This window comes from Culex pipiens, chromosome 3, assembly GCF_016801865.2.
Source record: "Culex pipiens pallens isolate TS chromosome 3, TS_CPP_V2, whole genome shotgun sequence".
In the NCBI taxonomy this organism is placed as follows: Eukaryota; Metazoa; Arthropoda; class Insecta; order Diptera; family Culicidae; genus Culex; species Culex pipiens.
This window is the reverse complement of record NC_068939.1, coordinates 92,179,044-92,199,919: the sequence shown is the minus strand read 5'-3', so window position 1 is coordinate 92,199,919 and position 20,876 is coordinate 92,179,044. Positions and strand designations below refer to the sequence as shown.

General features: G+C 40.6%; 1 protein-coding gene across 1 annotated transcript in view; it reads right to left on the bottom strand.

Annotated features, from left to right (window-relative positions):
• The window catches only part of LOC120420057 (eukaryotic translation initiation factor 5B), a 185,885-nt gene extending 166,432 nt beyond the window's left edge, over positions 1 to 19,453 (bottom strand). The window contains exons 1-4 of the mRNA XM_039582968.2: positions 18,952 to 19,453; positions 11,516 to 11,969; positions 9,084 to 11,452; positions 8,883 to 9,015 (exon numbers count right to left, since the gene is read on the bottom strand). Of these exons, the coding sequence (XP_039438902.1) occupies positions 8,883 to 9,015; positions 9,084 to 11,452; positions 11,516 to 11,969; positions 18,952 to 19,016 (3,021 nt within the window). The 5' untranslated portion in view covers positions 19,017 to 19,453. The remainder of the gene's footprint in view (positions 1 to 8,882; positions 9,016 to 9,083; positions 11,453 to 11,515; positions 11,970 to 18,951) is intronic.
• Positions 19,454 to 20,876: the final 1,423 nt, after the last annotated feature.

Sequence of the window (20,876 nt, the reverse complement as noted above, 5' to 3'; positions counted from 1 at the left end):
TGAAGTTGAAAATATTTTGCGACCAATATTTCGATTTTTTGAAAAAAATAGTGTTGATTCGAAAATTCATAACTCGGTCAAAGATTTTTTGCACAACCTGGAAATTTCTGAAAAATTTGCCTTTTTATTCCCTTAAAACATATCAAAAAATAAAAATAGTGTATTTTTGCAAATCAAGTTTTAGTGACAAAAAGTTAAATTAAAAATCACCAATTTTTTTTACCGTGTATCATTATTTTCAGTGTAATCCATATCCATACCTACAACTTTGCCCAAGACACCAAATCGATCAAAAAATTCCTTCAAAAGATACAGATTTTTCAAGTTTCATACATCATTTTTGTATGGCCAGCTCTCAAATTTGTATGGAAAATTATATGGACAAACTAATGATGCAAAATTGCTTCTTTGGGCATACCGAAGGCACCAAAAAAGTTTCAGCCGGGTTAAAAAATACAAAAATTAAAATTCAAAAAAAAGATCGATTTCGTAGAGAACTGCTCAATATTGTTTTCGAAAAGATCGGAAAATTTCACGAATGTTTCATTGTAAATCGGACCATTAGTTGCTGAGATATCGACATTTTTAGTCCCCTGAAACATATCAAAACATTTCTAAAATTTAAATATGCATTTATTAAGAACTGAATTTCAAGAGATAAAAAGTCAAATAAAAAATCGGGAATTATTATTTCAGTGTGCACATTTTTTCTGAAAGTTCAAAACATAACCTGCAATTGATACCAAATCGTTAAAACAAATCCTTTCTCTAGATAGAGTTTTTCGAATTCACATGCCAATTTTGAATGACCAGAATTAAAAATTGTTTGGAGCGTTGTATGAAAAAATAATGATGCAAAATGGCTTCTTTTGACATAGCGATTGCATGAAAAAACAATCATTCGAATAAAAAAAAAATACAAAATTAAAAAACTTGAAATAATAACGAAGTTCTACGCATAATTGTCCTGGGGTTCTCTGTTCGTCTTATATGTCCCTAAATGCCCTAATACAGTCCAGACTCGACTATCCGAAGGCCTTGACAAAATTTCACATCACAGTCTTAATTTTGATTGTTGAGCTGTAGTATGACCGTTAAACTAATCTAATGTGATTTAGAATTTTTAAATCCAAGATGGCGGCCAAAATGGCGATGATGAAATATTGAAAAAATGCGATTTTTAAATTTTACAGGTAATCACCACCAATTCAAATTTGACTAAAATGGGGTCGCTGAACTCGAATTTGTTGTTTAAAGTAAGAAAATGAAAAAATACGAAACAACATTTTTTGTTCATGATTCGATTATCCGAAGTTCCATATACACCTTCGGATAATCGAGGCTTCGGATAATCGAGTCTGGACTGTAATGTACAGAAATTAAGTATCGTAATCTGAATTTTGTTTCCTTACTTTCAGTTATTAAATGAGTTTAACTATCCTAAGTAATGTTTTGATCGTGAATAAAAAATTAAATGCTCAAATCGCAAAGCGTGGATAAACCATAACAATATAGAAGAGATTTACTGTTTGGTGTAAACAAATCTTTCAATAAGGTTTTTGGCTAAATTTTCATTGTGTGCAGATGAAAGAAGTATCACCAGGGTGCTTTTTGCAAACTCAGGTTAAATCCCGATAGTTGAACCTTATTCAGCACACGCACCGGAAATGACGGCGCGTACCAAACTTCGATGATCCAAGTTGGACGTTGCACCGAGCCTATAAACTGCCCAAACATTTTAATGCAGCGCAAGCAGCACCCATTGTTTCGAGTGAAACCAAATACAAACACTTTTTCGATCTAGTCCAACGATAAGCACAAATTTCGCCTACCGACCTCTTGCAACACAATGTGTCCAAGAACTGAATGAAACAATAAAACCAAACGAAGAGCCTTCGCAGACAGGCACCTTCAAAGAAACACGGCGCGCCACATCAAGATTCACGTAAGTGTGTGTGTGTGTGTGTGCTTGTATAATTGAATGGAGAAGTTTTATGAATGAAATTCGTCGTCGTCGCAGATTTGGCCAACTGGCTTGCCATTTTTTGTGGTCCAATCCAAAAACTCAAGGTGGGAAGCAAGGTGTGAGTGCGCGAGCGGGGATTTTTTCGTGAATATTTACAAGGTGGTACTTCCTCCGGACGACCTGAATTTGGATTTGTTTGCCGCGGGAGGAGACAATCGACCAGTTTTGCTTGTTGTGCGCTTCTTATTTTCGGTCGATGTCATCCACGTTGGCGGAATTTGCGTGCGCGAGCAAACACGACAAAAAACCGGCCGTAATTATTCAGGTTGGCGACAAAAACATCGATCCCATGGAATTGGGCTAAATGAGCCACAATTTTGCGAGTAGATTTGAGTTTCTCCTCAACTTGTTTCAATGCTCTGTTCGCATAAATGTCCCATTTGCACGTTCATCATGTTTGAGTTATTGATGCAATTTGGTTCAAAATCGTTTGCTATTTCAGAAAAACCAAAACGATCCAGTGGGAAAAAAGTACCCAAAAATTACCGCAACATGATTTCGCGAAACCCATCGATTGCTATACCGTCAGTGGGGGTGACTATGGGTCAAACAACGATACAACTCTCGTAATTTTGACGAAGAACTTCGTCTTAGGGCTCTATACAGGGTAGCAATCCAAAATTTCGCGGAGCGAAATGTAACGAAAAGAAATGAATCGCGACTGCAAGATTTGTAACATTAAAATATCTCAGCTCCTGTTCAACACACGTAAAAGTGGTACCCACCAAACGAAAGGGGAGATTTCACGCATTCTTACTATACCTAATAAATGGCCATGAAATTTAGTTGAAGCACTTAAAAACTGAGTTTAAATTAATAAAACTGCATCCACACAGCAAGCAAGCACGCACACAACACACACACGCGCACACTCTCTCTCTTGACTCCGCCCCCAATGCCTTGCCCTGCGTTTGGCATTGACACAATTTGGCGATTTTTTCCTTTTGTGCTGCTGCTTCGTAAGAGTAGCTAAACGCCATCACGATTTGATATAAAAGGAGGTGCCGATCCAAAATCAAGTCAAATCAATTTTGGACGCCGACCTGGAAGGAGCTTCTGCTGTTGCTGATGTGGGACCGAGGAGGAAACCAGCCACGAGGAAATCCACGATCGGACGACGTTGCCATGAAGATTTTGCGGGACGGAACCAAGGAAGGACGCGCGGGGTGACGGATTCCACAGCTACACAGAAAGCTGCCCTCACCCCTTCGCTCTCTTTTTGACAAATTTGACATTTTGTCAGTAGTGGCCACCACCTGGAGTGGCCGGAGGCCCCGGGGGTGTTCCGATGGGGGGACATTTGCGGAACCATAAGAGTTGGGGGAATACGGGTATCAAACTTTATGGTTTTTGATACTGGACATGAAATTTGACATTTCGGCAGTAGTGGCCACAATCCGGAGTGGCCGGAGGCCCTGGGGATGTTCCGGAGGGGGGACATTTGCCGGACCGTAAGAGTTGGGGCAATATGGGTATAAAACTTTATGGTTTTTGATACTGGACATGAAATTTGACATTTCGTCAGTAGTGGCCACCACCTGGAGTGGCCGGAGGCCCCGGGGATGTTCCGATAAGGGGACATTTGCGGACCATAAGAGTTGGGGCAATATGGGTATCAAAATTCAGAGATTTTGATACTGGACATGAAATTTGACATTTTGGCAGTAGTGGCCACCACCTGGAGTGGCCGGAGGCCCCGGGGGTGTTCCGATATGGGGACATTTGCGGAACCATAAGAGTTGGGGCAATATGGGTATCAAACTTTATGATTTTTGATACTGGACATAAAAAGTTGACATTTCGGCAGTAGTGGCCACAATCTGGAGTGGCCGGAGGCCCCGGGGATGTTCCGACAAGGGGACTGTTAACGCCAAGTTAACCAAAATTGACGATCAGTAGAGAAACACTTTCAGACAACACTGTAGATTATGTAACACCACACACACAATCTCAGTAGCCCTTCGTGTACCTTTATGTTCAATGTTTGTAGTCGTTTCAGAACACGAAGTGGTTTGTCTTTTGTAATATTTTGTAGACTTCCCGGTCGCAAAGAACTTGACGAGCTTAGAACTAGACTAGACACTTTCCACAAAACACTTCTGACCAGATGGTCGACCGGGACAGTCACCCCTCCTCAGGGGCCAGTTAAGTAGAACGAATAAATCATACTAGAAAAAGTCATTTCTGTACCTTTCCACCCAATAAAGTCGTCTCTCAATAATCGCGTTATCACTTACCGGATCACAAGTTTCACCCCCGACACACAGGACCACATCCGCTACGATGTGCGTCAACAGGGACATTTGCGGAGCCATAAGAGTTGGGGCAATATGGGTATCAAACTTTAGGGATTTTGATACTGGACATGAAATTTGACATTTTGTCAGTAGTGGCCACCAACTGGAGTGGCCGGAGGCCCCGGGGATGTTTCGATAAGGGGATATTTGCGGAACCATAAGAGTTGGGGCAATATGGGTATCAAACTCTAGGGTTTGTGTGTTGTGTCTTTAACACATGGTTCAGAATGACTCTTTGTAATAAATTGTAGTCCTGATAGCGTCTTTTTATTGTTTGAAAAATATTTCTTAAAAATTGTTCAATGCTGAAAGTTTAACATAGAATTGATTTCATATCAACTGGCCCGAAAATCTTGCCATTACGATAAGCTGAAGAAGCGTTTGAAATTTTCAAACGGTAACCAACGCCAAATTGCCATGAGAACATCATTGTGTGTGTTTGTGTGCAACCAACCAAACGGGACCACGCGGCCGCTTCTTACAAATTGAGTTGTTTCCATGTATTTTTAGATCTACATTCTATACATGCAAATAACTCGCATAGGCATTTGGAAGGTGTTAGCTCTGCCGAGCTTCGGTGACCCATTTCTACGCTGGCTAGCCGAGCGCGAGGTACTTTAGCTTTATCGACAAGCCCCGCCCTGAAGAACGTTTGCATCAATCGGATTCAAACGTTATTTAGAACTTCCGAACCCTTGTCAAGGGTCAGCGGACCCAGCGCGTATATAGTTGATAGTAACAGTATTCCTAATTCCAGTCATAGCTCACCAAGCTGCGATGGCCTAGTGGTTAGCATTTTTGCTTACCGATCCAAAGGACGGGGGATCGAACCCCGACTCGAGCGACTTTGATTTTTCGTTCATGTTCAGAGTTTCAAGATTTATATTTCCTTATACTTTTCTCGGTGGGAGCAGATGAGAATCGAACCCAGGACCATTTGCTTACAAAGCAAACACCGTAACCAGTCAGCCACGGCCGCTCCTATCAAATTGCCATGAGAACATCATTGATTAAAAATAAATGGATCTTACAAAATTACTCTTTCGTGATTGATTGTGTTGGCAAGAAACGCAAATATAACAACTATAAAAATTTCATTTACTTTTGTGTTCGAAGTTCTTCGTCATGATGGTTATGCCTGTAGCATTACCGCTGTACCTTTTTTAATAACAAAAACAATTTCAATAACATCGAAAATCTTTCAACGTAGATTTGTTCTTAGATAGTTTACTAACATTTTCCCAAAATATGGGGGATTATGATGAACACTACCTTAAATGCCAATAGTTTGAAAGTTGACCCAGTCTCACCCCTTCGAGGGGGTGACATTGGGTAAAATGAAACTAAAATGATGCTCAAATACAACGATATGGTAAAAACAAGTCATCCAACAGCGTTTCTTGTTCGAGGGAATCGTATTGACACGCTATGTTTGAAGTGGAGATTTTCAAACATTTGGGTAGTTTTCTAGCAATTCTAACAAAAATATTAGAAAAATTATTTTTTGAGAGGTAATTTTTGACCAAAAACGTACCCCAAATTTAGACATCTGCCAAAATAACAGGATTTGTTCTAGGAACGAGATTTTTTCAGCGAAGTCATCTTAAGATGTCCCCTACACAACCCCTTTAACAGAATTCAGTTTCATTGAGAATAACCTGAAAAATGGTAAAATCCGAAAAAAAATCACTTTGACCCAATCTCACCCCCCAGACCCAATGTCACCCCCACTGACGGTACCATTAAAAAATTACAAGCAGTTTAAAAAATAGTCTGAATTTACATAACCTCAAATGGTCGGGTCCGATCGCCACAAAAAAAGCCGTGTAGAGGGATGCCACTTTCCTCAAAGGCGGTGTCTGTATAGTCTTGACAAAAAATCTGTAGGTAGTCTGTTTTTTTTACTCATCACTTATTTTTATTAGGACCTCTTAGGTGCTGCGATCACGTTAGGGAAGATCCGTAAACATGTGGACACTTTAGGGGGGTTGGAACCACTATATAAATGAGAGGAAGGCACCAACCACCTAAAGGTGCACAGAAAAAAATATGTAAATTTACACAGCACGTAATAACTGTTTCTCATGTAAACTCACTCAATGTAATGTGGAAATATGATGTAAAGAGTAAAATGTCATGGAAATTACTCCAATGTAAATCTAAATCTAATGTAAATCATGAATCTAATGGAAACATTGAGCATGGAAACTCAAATCTGATGAATTACTACCCGCGTTCGACTTCCTGTAAATTCCTATTTAATGTAAATCATATATCCAATGTATTTTTGCCAAACGTTGACTTCAAAACTACCCGAACTAAAAATAGTTATATTTGGTTCTCTTTCTATCGCTCTCATACTTCGCTGGCCCACTGCCTAAGCCTCGCCCTGAACAAGTTGATGCTTTAGCCGCTCGTTTATAAAATGCGAAGATGGCTCAGTCGGCAACGGGTAGCAGCAGTAACACCGAACATCCTACCCGTCGTCCGTTCGATTCCAGTCCAGCGTTATTCCATTTGGCCGTCGATGAGAAAGCGTCCCCTACCTGTGACACAACTTTTTAAAATCATAATTTCCTTTTGCTGCCCGCTTCACTCATTTTAAAATAGAACATAGGCCACACCCTTTTCCTACTGCAATCCAAGTCGAGTCTCATTCCCATTGGCCAATCAGAATTAGTTGATTTGAACTAATGTAAATTCCAAAACTAATGTAAATTTTCAAAACTAATGTAAATTTCCAATGAACCTAATGTAAATTTCCAATGAACCTAATGTAAATATACATCATTTATCATGATACCTTTTGGTACATGATAAATAATGTAAATTTACAGAAATATTTTTTTCTGTGTGGATTAAGTTACGTTTTTTTTATTTGTACATATTTAGACGAAGATTGCCGTCGACTCCAAAAACACTTCAACAGTTCAATTAGTCGACGTCCGTAGTAAGGATCTTACGCTCATCTGGATTAGCATTAGCATTAGCAATAAAGGTCGCACAATTCCGGATGGCTGCACAACGCTTATCTTGCTGTTTAACTGTAATTAAACGTATGATAGCACTAGACTCTCATCCGGTTACAATATTCCAACACGGGAGATACCATGTTTTCCTCTTTAGATGAGCGTGTAATACTATCCAGTAAGATAAGGGGCTCCTGGCCGGTACCTTGCTAACCTCGGGGATTGGAAGGTATGTTAGTAAACATCTATCTAGAATGCGCAGAGATCTCTACGTCACCTAGTGGTATAGATGTTTGTAGGGAGGTTTTGGACTCAATGTTAGTAAATTGAACGTTTGTTTTTTTTTAACACCACCACCACCACCAATACCATACCATCACCACAAAAAGTCATGCTAGATTTTAATACAAATACATTACAAAACGAACACAACAATAAAACCATCTTCCTGGCCCTGCTGCCCACACGATAATAACGCGCAATAATATTAATAACCACAATGACCCCCCACTGCATGCATGACTCGAACATGAACACGAACATAGCACAAAGAGAACACCACAAAAATCCACCTTCCCATCACCACTGCTTGCACGATACTGACGCGCAATAATATCAATTACCACAATGACCCCCCACTGCATGCATGACTCGAACATGAACACGAACATAGCACAAAGAGAACACCACAAAAATCTATCTTCCCATCACCACTGCTTGCACGATACTCACGCTCATCTGGATTAGCTTGGAATAAAATCGAACGCAGAGCAATACAGATTCGCAGTACCTACATTCAAAAATTTGCTGACGAGATGGATTCTTTTCAATGGCACTTCCATCAGCTTGTTTGTCTCGATGAGGTTTCTTACGATTCTCGAGACATGCTGCGTACTAAGGGAATCCTAGCTTAGATCTTAGACACAGCTATTACAATTGTTCGAACACTTTCTGCTTTGCATTGAGCTTCACATTAACGCATCAAAGACCAAAGAGACACAGTAATATCCATCATGACACCCAACACACCTTCGTATCAATTATCGTATCGTATTGTATCGTACAGTATCGTTGTGGGTTCCTTAGACAACATAAACTACATTAGGATTTGATGCTCACGCTACTCAAGCAAAATCAAAATTCCAATACGGGTTATGGAGAGCCAAATGATGAAGATCCTCATCTTTCTATCATTATGAAGCACCTAGCATTGTAGCTCCAAATCGAGAAAAGATGAAGGCGCGAGACCCGCAACTTGATGCTCGCATCATGATTCAGCTCTTAGTAGAGTTTCTAGCTATTTCCTCCTGATTTTGAGCAGAGGAAAGTATATCTTTCGTTAGGATGTTAGGATTTTACCTCCAGCACCACCAGGTTAACCCTTCGTAGCGGTAGCCCGTATAACAGTGGCGCAGATTAAAAGGAGTTAATTTCCACATTACTGTCGTATAAAGTTACCTGGTGTGGGATTAAAAGAACGCTGCAGACAGTAGGAAACCGACTGAGGCCTTGTGATGCGATACAGGTTATCCACGTTACCACATCCAGTTTTCGCCATTACAGAATGCTGGGAAAGCAGCACGTACTTACCGGAATCTTGGACGTCCTCAGGAACTCCAGCAGCGCCTCCAGCGAACCAAGCGTCGAAGCCTGCACGTACACGCCGCGTTCGCTCAGCTTGATGCTACTGAGCACCGACTTCAAATCACGCGCCACAATGTCCCTGTGAAAGGTGGTTTTCGAAACAAGTTTAGTGTTACGAGCGCTTGGAACCAGTAAACCCGCACTCACCGACAAATCTCCACCTCGTCCGGCTTCTGGGCGATCTGCAGGTTCAACCCGGCGATCGCCTTCTCCAGCTCCTTGGCGGCGATCTTGACGCCCTGCGCCGCCACCACCTCCTTGTGCTCGATGTAGGCGTTCTTGACGCGCAGCTCCTTCATCGGCTGCGGCATCAGCAGCGCCTTGATCTGGGTCGTGATGGGGCCTTCCGTGCCAGCCAGGATCATGGTGTCGCCCTCGCGCAGCTTACCGTTGATGAGGATGGCGTCGATTGTGGTTCCCAGGCCGGGGATGGCCTTCACCTCGAGGACGGTCGCTTGGAGATCTTCGCTGAACATGAGCCGTTTGGCGAGCTGCTTCTGGCAGGACTGGACGATCAGGAAGAGCAGATTGCCCATACCTTCGCCGGTGATGGCGCTGGTGGGGACGAGCGAGATGTACGTTTTGGGGTCGGGGTTTTCGTAGTACAGGGCGGCGTTGAGACCCTGCTCGGCGAACTGGACGATGACCTCCTTGGTGCGCTGGGTGAACTCGAGCTGAGTGTTGGAAGCTTGTGCTTTCAGGATGTCGCGGACGTCCTTGCGGTTCATGGTGTTCCAGTCGTACAGACGATCGATCTTGTTGAGGGCGACCACGAAGGGAGTTCGCTTGGCTTTGAGCAGGTTGATCGATTCGATGGTTTGCGGTTCGAGACCGTGCATAATGTCGACAACGAGGATGGCGATATCGCAGAGGGACGAACCACGGTTTCGCAAGTTGCTGAACGACTCGTGCCCGGGCGTGTCGATGATCAGCAGTCCCGGCAGCTTGAAGTTGGTATCGCCGTAGCCCTTGACGAACTTGGTTTGCTCCTTGATGTTATCAATGGGGACGTTCGTGGCACCGATTTGCTGCGTAATTCCACCGGCCTCAGCGTCCTGGACGTTCGTGCGGCGCAGTTTGTCCAGAATCTTAGTCTTGCCCGTATCTACGTGACCGAGGACACACACGACAGCGGCTCGTAGATTGTCCGTTGAGAGCTTCTTTTGGGCGTCCTGAGTTCGCTTGGCGATTCGCTCCATCGCCCGCTGGCGGATCTTCTCCGATTCCGGACGGTTGTCCTCCTCGGAATCGCTCTCATCTTCACTTTCATCGTCCGATTCGTCGTCATCGTCTTCGCTGTCGTCCTCATCGTCATCGGACTCGGATTGTTTCTTGCTGTCCTGTTTCTTGACTGGGGCGGGCGCTTCCTTAACTTCCGGTTTCGCCGGTTCCGGCTCCTCCTCCTCGCTGTCGGAAGCATCCCATGATTCCTTTACCTCTTCAGCCTTCTTGGCGGCCTCGGCGGCAGCCGCTTCAGCTTCAGCCTTTTTTTGTTCTTCCAGCGAAGGACTCTCCTCCTTGGATTCACCTTCCTTCGTGCCATCGTCCTTCTTCTTCGGACGGATTCGCGTTCCCGGTCGTACCTTCTTCTCAACGCCAACCTCCGGAATCTCTACTCCTTGAGCCTTCAACGCGTCCAGCATCGCTTGGGCCCGCATGCGGTCCTGTTTCTGCTTGGCCGTCAGCAGCTTTCCTTCCGCCTTTAGCCGCTCCTTCCTTTCCTTCTCCTTTTGCTTCTTCTTTTCCTTCTTCTCTTGCTCCAGCTTCAGCTGCTCTAACCGATACTTTTCCGCCTCCTCAGCCAGCCGTTCCTTCTCCTCTTCCTCACGTTTCAACCGTTCCTCCTCCTCGCGAATTGCCTTCAGCCGTTCCTGCATCAACGCGATCGCAGCCTTGTTGGGACCTTTCTTCTTCTTATCATCCTTGCCGGCTTCTCCCCCAGGCTTAGCAGCCTCGACAGCAGCAGCAGCAGGTTTCTCCTCAGCAGCAGCTTCCGGAGCGGCCGCTGCATCTCCGGCCTCATCCTTCTTGCCCTTTTTCTTCTTCTTTTTGCCTTCGCCGGCAGCTGCCGCCTCTTCCGGCTGCTCCTGAACCGCCGGTGCCGGCGTGCTCTCCTTGGACTCCTTCGGGGTCACTTCCGCCGATTCCTTTTCGGCCTGCTTCGCCGCTTGCGCCTCCTTCTTTTGGCGTTCCTTTTTTTCCTTGCGCTTCTCCGCCGCCGTCTTGATGTGAACGCCACCTTCTTCCGGTTCCGGTTCGTCAGCGGCTTCCGGCGGAGTGTCCTCCTTCTTCTTCTTGTCCTTTTTGTCCTTCTTTTTCTCCGGTTCCTTCTTGTCCGCTTCCGGAGCAGCAGCAGCAGCAGGTTCCTCGGCCGGTTTCACCCCGGAGTACTCCAACTCCAGCTCGGCCAGCATCTTCTCGATGTCCTCGTCATCGCTGTCACCGCCCTTCTTCTTTTTACCTTTCTTGGCCTTCTTGCCGCCCTTCTGGGCGGGTTCATCGTCATCGTCCTTGACCTAAAAATAAATACCCAAAATTAGAAATCAACCCAATCACACCGAGAACCGCTCAACACCTACCTGTTGCTTCTTGCCGCCCTTGGCCTTTCCCTTCTTCGCCCCACCATCATCGCCATCGTCATCGTCCCGAATCGTGTCCTTCTCCTGCCCGCCATCATCATCATCATCGTCATCGGCCATCAACAGCGAAAATCCAACCGGACCCGCAGCAGCCTTGCCCTTCTTTTTTCCCTTGGACTTCTTGCCACCGTCATCAGCTTCATCAGCAGCATCCCCATTCTCCCCATCATCATCCGCTTCCGCCTTCTTGTCCTTCTTGCCCTTCTTGTCCTTGCCGGCCACGGTCAGCTTCTTGACGGCGGTCGTCACTTCCTCGACCTCGGCGGACTCGGTCGCGTCCTGGTCATCGCTGTCCACCTTTTTGGGCTTTTTCTCCTTCTTTTTCTTGCCATCATTGGTGCGGTTCTCGGCCTCGACCTCGGTCAGCTCGGTTTGCTTCACCTCAACGTCCGAGCTGGAAAAAAGAAGAATACCATTTTGTTAGATTTAGGGACGGAAGAAGACCACTTGAGATGGGAAGTGTTGATGCTCCACTTTTTTAAGCGGATAAGGGAAATTCTCCACGGTAGAGTACAGTATCGAAAGCAAGCCAGAGTGCGCGAAGAAAAGCCCCAAGAAGTCGCTCCTCCTCTTGTGTTCTACCGCTCGTAGAGCTGGGTCAACCCATTCCTTTGGAGCCATATCCCCAAATAAGTTTCGCTTTGAGGGGCTTTGAGAGGTAGAGGGTTGTGCAGAAGGATACGCTCTAAGCAAGCGTTGTGATCTTTGGCATCGTGGTTAAGGAATGAGTTTTTATGCTCAAAGCCATTGCTCATGAAATTTCGAAAAGCAACTCGCTACGAAATTTTTGAGGCTAGGAATTTTAACAGGTATGATTTTCATAAAGTATTCGCCACCTTTTCTCTCCTACAGAAAACTGGGGACAATGTAGCTGTCAAACTAGACCAAATTGTTAAATTCACTCACAAAATGAGTGATTTGAGTTCATTTCTGACGTCACAATTTTCTCCTCTATCGAGAAATTAAAAGTGAGAGTGAGTGCGTGTAACATGCTTTTCAAAGTGCCATGGTAATTTTTGACAGCAACTTCACAAAACCTTTAACTCCATGTTGCACACACTCTCACTTTTAATTTCTCGATAGGTGACCAAGCACTCCAATCGTCTTCACCATGACAACCAGGAAGGTGCTGTGTCCTATCCCTCGCCTAAACCAGACCAAAATCCATGATAAAGCTGTCAGACCAAATCTGTCAGACCAAGACTGTCAGACCAAAGAGCAAAAAGTAAACAATCTTGGTCTTCGACGTAGGTGCACACAAATCAAGAAAAGAAAATTTGAAAAAGAATTTTAATTTTCCAATTCAATAACTGGTTTTGGGCTGCAAAATTTAATGTACGCCAGAAAATGTTAAAACAGTGTGGCGTCCTGTACACCGACAATTAAATAAGCAGTTAGACGCTTTATTCTTTCACTTTAATTTTTGATCGCGTTTTCGGTTTACACCTGAACAATCTTGAAATTACTTATGCGGATTTGTGATTCCTCTCGTTCAATCATTCCCTTGATGACAACCTGATTTTGACATCTAGGTACTTTCGTTCGTTTCACACACCCTTACCAAAAATCATGACTTTTTGAGTTCCAAATCCCACTTTTCATACGATTCTTTGAGTTCAGGTACTACAACCATAAAAATGGTTATATGGGTTGAACTGAAAAAATCGTATGAAAAGTGGGATTTGGAACTCAAAAAGTCATGATTTTTGGTAAGGGTGCACACAAACGAATGAGTGCTACGCAAAGTCACTCACACAGTCATTGACTTCCCTCTAGAAAAACATTCGCTCAGAGAACGGTCGTTTGACATTCTATCGGGATTCCGATCATCTCTCCCGTGATCGCAATCATATCTTAGAGTTTTTTTGAAAAGGCCTAATAAACCAAATTTCTAGTTTTTGCTTGTTGGGTGTTTTTGAAACAGCCTTGAGTCAGGGGTGTTAAAAAAACACACAAAAGGCAAAAACTGAAAATTTGGTTTATTGGACCTTTAAAAAAATCCATATATGACTTCTGCCACCACGCAGCAAACATATGGAAGAGAGAGAGACAAAAACGAGAGAAATGAAAAGAGCGCGTTTTCTCGTTTGCACTATGGGGTTTCAGGCGGCCATAAATCGAAAAACCGACATACTCTAATTATTTTTTTGGTATTTTTTTTCGAAAATAAACATTCTAACTAAGAAAAATCCGGAGTTTGAAAGTTGTAGGTTCAAAATTCACTGAATTGCAGACCTTCAAAGGCGAAAATGGTAAGAAAAAACATGTTTTTTGACAAAAATATGATTATTTTTCATAGTTGTACTGTGTAGCTGTTTATGTATTTTTTCCTGCATCATTATATATATTCAGAAAGGTAATTGATTCAACTTTTCAATAACATTTTACAAAACACACTTTTACAGGCTAAAAAAATAATAAAAATCAAAAAAGATGGATTTTTATTCAAAATTTAGTTTTTTTCAACTTTGTTAATGGAGTACTTTTTTTGTGTGCATTTGTGCGATCTGAAAATTTTGCAGCTTAAAATTTGAACCATGTCCTAACTTGTCTCCAAATTTCAAAGTGCACTTATGTGCACTTTTTGAGTTATGCCATTTTGAACATTTTGATTCATGCAAGAAAATTAATGATTTCGCGTATACGCTTGGTTAAAATCACATTATTTACCTGCGGAGGCAGAAATGACGTACCTGCTATGTATGTTTTGAAATTGATTTGATATTCATGACTTTGTTAGTACCCTAAGTACGTTTAATAAAATTAGAAATTCCTATTCTAAGTATTTTACAGAAACAATTCGTCGAATATTCATATTAGTTCGTTGTTGTGTTCTTTTGAAAGTATGGATAATAATACCGTAGTGTCCCTGTACGATACAACGAAGCACTATTCTGAAAACGTGAGAACTGCTTTCGAGTATATTTGTAAGAATTACAACATTGCAGAACCATCACATGATCAACTCAGGGAAAAACCACAGAGGAAAAACTACGCATGTTGTTCTGTAGCTTCAAAACGAGGTATACAAAATCCCATAGAAGAAGTTCATATTTTAAGTAATCTAACGACAATCGGTTACATAGTGATTTTGATTTAGAAGAATTTATCGTGGAAAACGTTAATTGTGAAAGTGAATCAACAAAAAACGTGGACGAGAATCCATACAATGTTCCATAAAATAAACCGTCTAAAATTCTAAAACACCGCAAAAATCAAATTTTAATTGGAGGGGGAGGGGGGGAGGGTCTTCAAAGAGAGGTGGATTTTAACTCAAGAAGAAGGGGTCCCTCCCCGGAAATCAGAAACTTTAACATAGCATAAACCGCCATTCCGGGCATCAAATAGACAGAGCAAGAATATTAAAATTCACCACTTTAATGCATGTGGCCTCAAATATATGAAAAAATCGAAAATTAAACTTTTTTTTTTGGAAAAATATCGAAATTCATTTGTTTTCATTATACTAAGTACAAACAACACAAAAAAGTCACAAAAAAGCAAAAAAAAAAATTTTGGCCGCTCGCTTATATGGAAATACCCCATAGTGGTTTGGGCGGCTGCTTGAGTGGTGCTTATTTTTCGTTCGTTTCGTCTTTGTGTTTACGTTCACAGACCGTCGCCAAGCAATGAATTTGGTTTTGGGAAATGATCGCTGACAGAAAGTTCTATCAAATATCAAGCAGTCCCATAGAGGATAAAATCGTGACGTCAGAAATGAACTCAAATCACTCAAAGTTCATTTTGTGAGTGACTTTAACAATTTGGCCTAGTTTGACAGCTACATTGTCCTCAGTTTTCTATGGGAGAGAAAAGGAGGCGAATACTTTATGAAAATCATACCTGTCAAAATTCCTAGCCTCAAAATTTTGTCACGAGTTGCTTTTCTCCTCTATTCAGTGATAGGTCCTTTTTCAAGCATTTCCCAAGGCGTATGCTACTGTTGAGAAAAAATCCCGTTTAGTTTTTTTGTAAATTGAATTTTCTATTTTTTATTATTCGATTTTAAAAAAAATACGCGTTTAAGAAAAAATCAGAAAATCAAATTTCACATAAAAATTATATTATTTTTGAATGGGCAGCTGTCAAATTTGTGTGGAAACTCATATGGATGAACCATTGCCAGTGACGTTAAAAATAAACGCTTTAGTGGACATTAGAGTAGTTCCCCATAAATTCGCACATTTTTATGCGATTTTTAAATTTTCATTTTATGATTTGGATGAAACTCTTGTTCATGCATGCCCTTAGTCAAAAGAAGTAATTTTGCATCATCAGTTTTTCTTTTTTTAGTTATTTTATGAGATATCTTTGTAAACGCTTCAGGTTAAGGGTTTTTTAAATCCGATTTTTTTATTATCTTTTTATCACTAAATGTTCCAGTTGCAGACTCAGTTGTAGTGCAGACCCATTATTCTATGCTTAATGTTGCATTTCCAAAACAAGTATTTTTTTAATTTTAGAAATTTGTTTAGCTATAGTGCGTAATGATGCAAAAACTTGTTTAGAGATATAATTTTCGGAAAAAATCGTTTTTGAAAATATCGAAAATCCAGCCAAATATTTTAATAAAATCGTTTGTTTAATTTTCTGATCTTTTCAATAAAAATAACCTCCAAACTTTTAAATTTTAAAATCAAAAGTTATTTGAAAAGATCTGAGCATTTTCCTTGTTTCATATTTGAGACCAAATTATAAAATTTGTGAAATGAAAAAGACCAGAAAATTTCGCAAAAGTTTTATTTATTTATTTATTTTTTGGTGGGTTGTTTGGGTGAGACTTAGAAAACATAAATTTTCCTGTTTTTAAACCTTGGCATGGCAATATCTAAGCAACTAAGGGTCGTATGAACAAAGTTCAAAAAAGCAAAATATAGAGAATTTTTTCAGCTTTTCAAAAATATTTTTTTAAAGTGGGCAAACATGGGCACTAATTTTAAAAAATAATAACTTCGACTACACTCAACCCCCGGTGGTTGGTCAAAGTCAAACTAAAAATTGACGAACTGTCACTTTTTACACGGCGCTCACGCACACTATCAAAACAAACGTTTGGTAGTGTATGTAAACACCATGTAAAAAGGGTGTCAAACTAAAAAGTGACCCCGTTCGTTTGACAACAGTTGGTGTCAAACCATCGGGGTTTGAGTGTATTTTGAAAAAAGTTACCAAAAAATAACTATAACTTGCAAACGATGCACTTTATCAAAATTTTACTAGAGTACTTTTTGCTTGCAAATTCGTTTTTGCATCGAAAAATGAAGTTGAAATTTTTTTGCGACCAATATTTCGATTTTTGAAAAAAATCTGTATTGATTCAAAAAATCATAACTCGGTAAAAGATTTTTTGCCCATTCTGGAAATTTCTGAAAAGTAGGCATTTAATGTCCTCTATAAGATATCTGAAAATAAAAAAAAATTAAAATAGTGTTTTTGCAAATCAAGTTTTAGTGACAAAAAGTGAAATTAAAAATCACCAAATTTTTATTACCGTATCATTTTTTTCAGTTTACAGCGAAACCTCTTGATTTCTCCAAAACCATACAATATTTTTGCAAGTTTCAAAAAACGTTTTATAGATCTGAACAAAACCTACAAATTGCTTTTAAAAGATTGCAAAAACGTTGCGTCGTTCCACAGAAATCGACAAATTAGAAAAACGTAAAAAGTGGTTTCACTGTAGCCGAAAACTCCAAATCCTTCAAAAAATTCCTTCAAAAATACAGATTTTTGAATTTTCACACATCATTTTTGTATGGACACCTGCCAAATTTGTATGGAAAATAATAATGATGCAAAATGGCTTCTTTGGGCATACCGAAGGCACCAAAAAAGTTTCAGCCGGGTTAAAAAATACAAAAAAAAAATCGAATGACCGAAAACTCGTAGAATTAAAGGAAATTTTCTCTGTTTTTCAAAAATATTTTTTTCAGGGCTGCCTTTCTTTCAAGCATTATTTTTTAAATTATTATGTCAATGAATGATTTTTAATAATTTTTTGTCCATATTTTAAATATTTTCAAAAAACACTATTTTCAACTTTGAGTCATAAAAAGTTAAATAAAACAATGGAACTTTTCCGTGTACCTATTTTTTCTGAAAATTCCTAACCTACAAATTTGCTGAAGACACCAAATCGATTAGAAAAACGTTACATACTTAATCCACCTTTAGTGCCTTCCCCAGATTGATATACCTTTGATAGGGTTGTCAGATCTTCTATCTTTTGGACTCGTTGGAAAGATCTTTCGATTTGTTGCTCGGAAATCACGTTTTAGACCAGTTTTGAGGACGCTGTATCTTTTGACAGGAGCAAGACAGGAGCTGCTGAGACTTTTCCTGACACCATGGTATAACAAAAACTGTCAAGGAATAATTTATATAAATTTTGAATTAAAATTATGAAACTGACTCGTTTTTACAGGACACAAATTTAATTTTTTTTTCATCACAGTGCTTATAACATGCACGTTTAAAAAAAATACAAAATAAACCGCGATTTGATGAATGAAATCTTCATGTTCTGCCATTTTTTTAATGTTTAAAATTGTTCGAAATGTCAAGTTTGCTTTTAAAAATAATATCGTTTACATGTAAACATTTCTACAATTTTTTTAGCCTTTGGATCTTTTATCGGATAAATATGTTTTGTAAGGACTACAGTCTGAATAGGGACAGCAGTTTGTAGAGCACTTAAAAGCTTGAAATTTGGAAAACGATGCACTATTTTAGATGTTCTGTGTCTGTTCTATCCGAAACTATTCAAAAATATCAAAATATTGTACAGTGACAAGGCTAAAACAGTTGTCCCAATTCGCCCCATGTGTCCCGTTTCGCCCCAGATGACGATACCAGAGTTTTTTTAAAGGTCCTATAAACTATTGTGTTTCATATGGTTATAGGACCTAATAAAAAAATTCTAAATTTGCTTTAAAAAAACGCGAGCTTCTTATTCTTCTGTTTTCATTTCACAAAATTGTGCAATATAGTTAAACGTATAAATTTCTCACTGTAATTGAGATGATGAATACGTATGCAAGCTTTGCGTAACAAAAATTAAAATAGATAAATATTTGCAATTTGTTTAGTTTAATAAAAAAACGAGTTAAATTTAATGTATTAAGAAAAATAAACAGAGAAAAATGCAAGAAATCTGTTTATTTAACGCAAAAAAAAATAATTTGAAATAAATGAAAACAACTGAATAAGATAAGGACAGCAAAGGGTTAAGTTCCAAAAAACAAAGATAAAAAAAATTGCTCGGGATGTGGCACAAAATCAGAACCTAACCTCTGCAAATTTACCAAAAACAAAAACAAAAGTCTACAAATTTTCCTTTCACTAAAATTCAGAGAAAAAGAAAATAAAATACTCACTTGTCCTCGCCAGCACCGGCGGCCGCAGCGGCAGCGTCCTTCTTGCCCTTCTTAGCCTTACCCATCGTCGGTTAATCGGTTCGACCGGAGTGGACTCCTGAAATCGGTTCCTCCACGCAAAACGGGAACTGCCGGACGGACTCAGCTTGAAAACCGGTGACGGGAGCAAACACGCTCGGAACACGGACGGGACGACACGCGACGAAACCTTGCGCGAACACACACACGCGAAAACCCCGGAACGCGAAACCGGACCGACGAACCCGACGACGACGGAACACCGAAAGAGAAAAGAAAATCGCTCGAAACTCGCGGAAAACGCCACCAAACGTACGATCTGGACCGGTGCCAAGAGTTGCCACACGCGTCGCACGGCTCACACACGGAACAATTCGAGTTTTGGTGTAGAAAAACGCTTGAAATTCGGCAAAAATCCGACACTCGCGAAAAAAATGTGTTCCTCTGCAAAACAGCACACACTGGAAAGTGTCGACTTGTCACACTGACAGCTGATGCGGCGGTGTGATAGTTTTGTTTACGTTGCGCGCGCACACAAACACACGCACACACGCGGTCTGCGGGGTGACAGGCGGGATTTATGTCACCGAGGCTGTCAAACGCGAAAAAGGTTGGAATCGCGACGTGCACGCTGCTCTGAAATGGGTTAATTTGTATTTACTACGTTTGTTCCCATTTATTAAAAAAAAATCTTCTTACACTCAAAGCCACAAGTATCCTGTTTTCAAGTTCACCCGTCGTAACCCTTTAAAAGGTATTGATTTTGACATACCGTTTTGAAAAGGGTGACGCCGGATGAACTTGAAAAAAGAATAGAAAGTACCCTTTTGAGGGATAGTTCTGATTTTGAGTGTACATGTTTATCGAACAAGATATAGAAAATTTAAATACAGTCATCCCTCATCTTCGGAACAGTTTACAGATCGGCCAATGTTCAAAAAATGATAGCAAATCGACTTAATGATTCGCTTTTTCCTTCATTTGAAAGCTTTTTTTGCGATGTTTCGAATGCTGTATCGAACATCTGCGAATTTTAACTTTTATATCAAGTTTTTAAAGAAAAACTTTGACCCTTGAAATCCACAAATTCGGAACACTTTTTTCTTACGGATGTAAACAAACTTTGGATCTCTCCAGGAGTACATATTTGTAACAAAAAAATGACTTCACACACTGAAACCAGTGAAACTCAAGCTTAGTGATGTTTTATCCATGGTCTGATAACTTTTTTGGTGAAAATATCAGTTAAATTCAGGTGTTCCACAATTGTGAGAGGCACAATAACATCCTACAATTATGGAATAGGCCATTTGGAGGCAGTGTTTTGATGCTATGGATAAAATAGTCTTGAAATTAAGTTTATTGTTTAAAAAGTACTACTTTTACTAGTGAAATATCAAGAGAATGTCCAAATAAAGGTCCTAAAAATAGTAGGGTCGAGAGAAAAGCTGCATTTCGACGTCGTCGTGCTATCTTGTCGCACCCGCCATTTTGACGTTCCAAGAAAAACGCGTTTTAATGTTTGACCTTGAATATTCAAAAACGAGAGCACGCATTGTAAACAATAACAAACACGTTTTTGTCGTAGTTTTTGGCCTAAACCGAGCGAGAGTCTTTTCTTTTTTTCAAGATCCCACCACCCACCACTTGAAACCAAACTGCTCGCTTCAACACTGAAAACCAGACTAAAGACCTCTCTCTGATTTGCGATGCACCAAAGCTACTCTCCCGCTACCAACGATCCGATGTGCACAGACACATACAAAACACTCTAATTTCTATCTCCCGCGCCGCCTTCGTGTGTTTCGCATTCTCTCTTTTCAACACCAACGCTTCGCGTTGCGTCGACTACACTCAACGCTCGCGACGCACTAATACAGTCGCACACGCATTGCTTGTCTATTTCG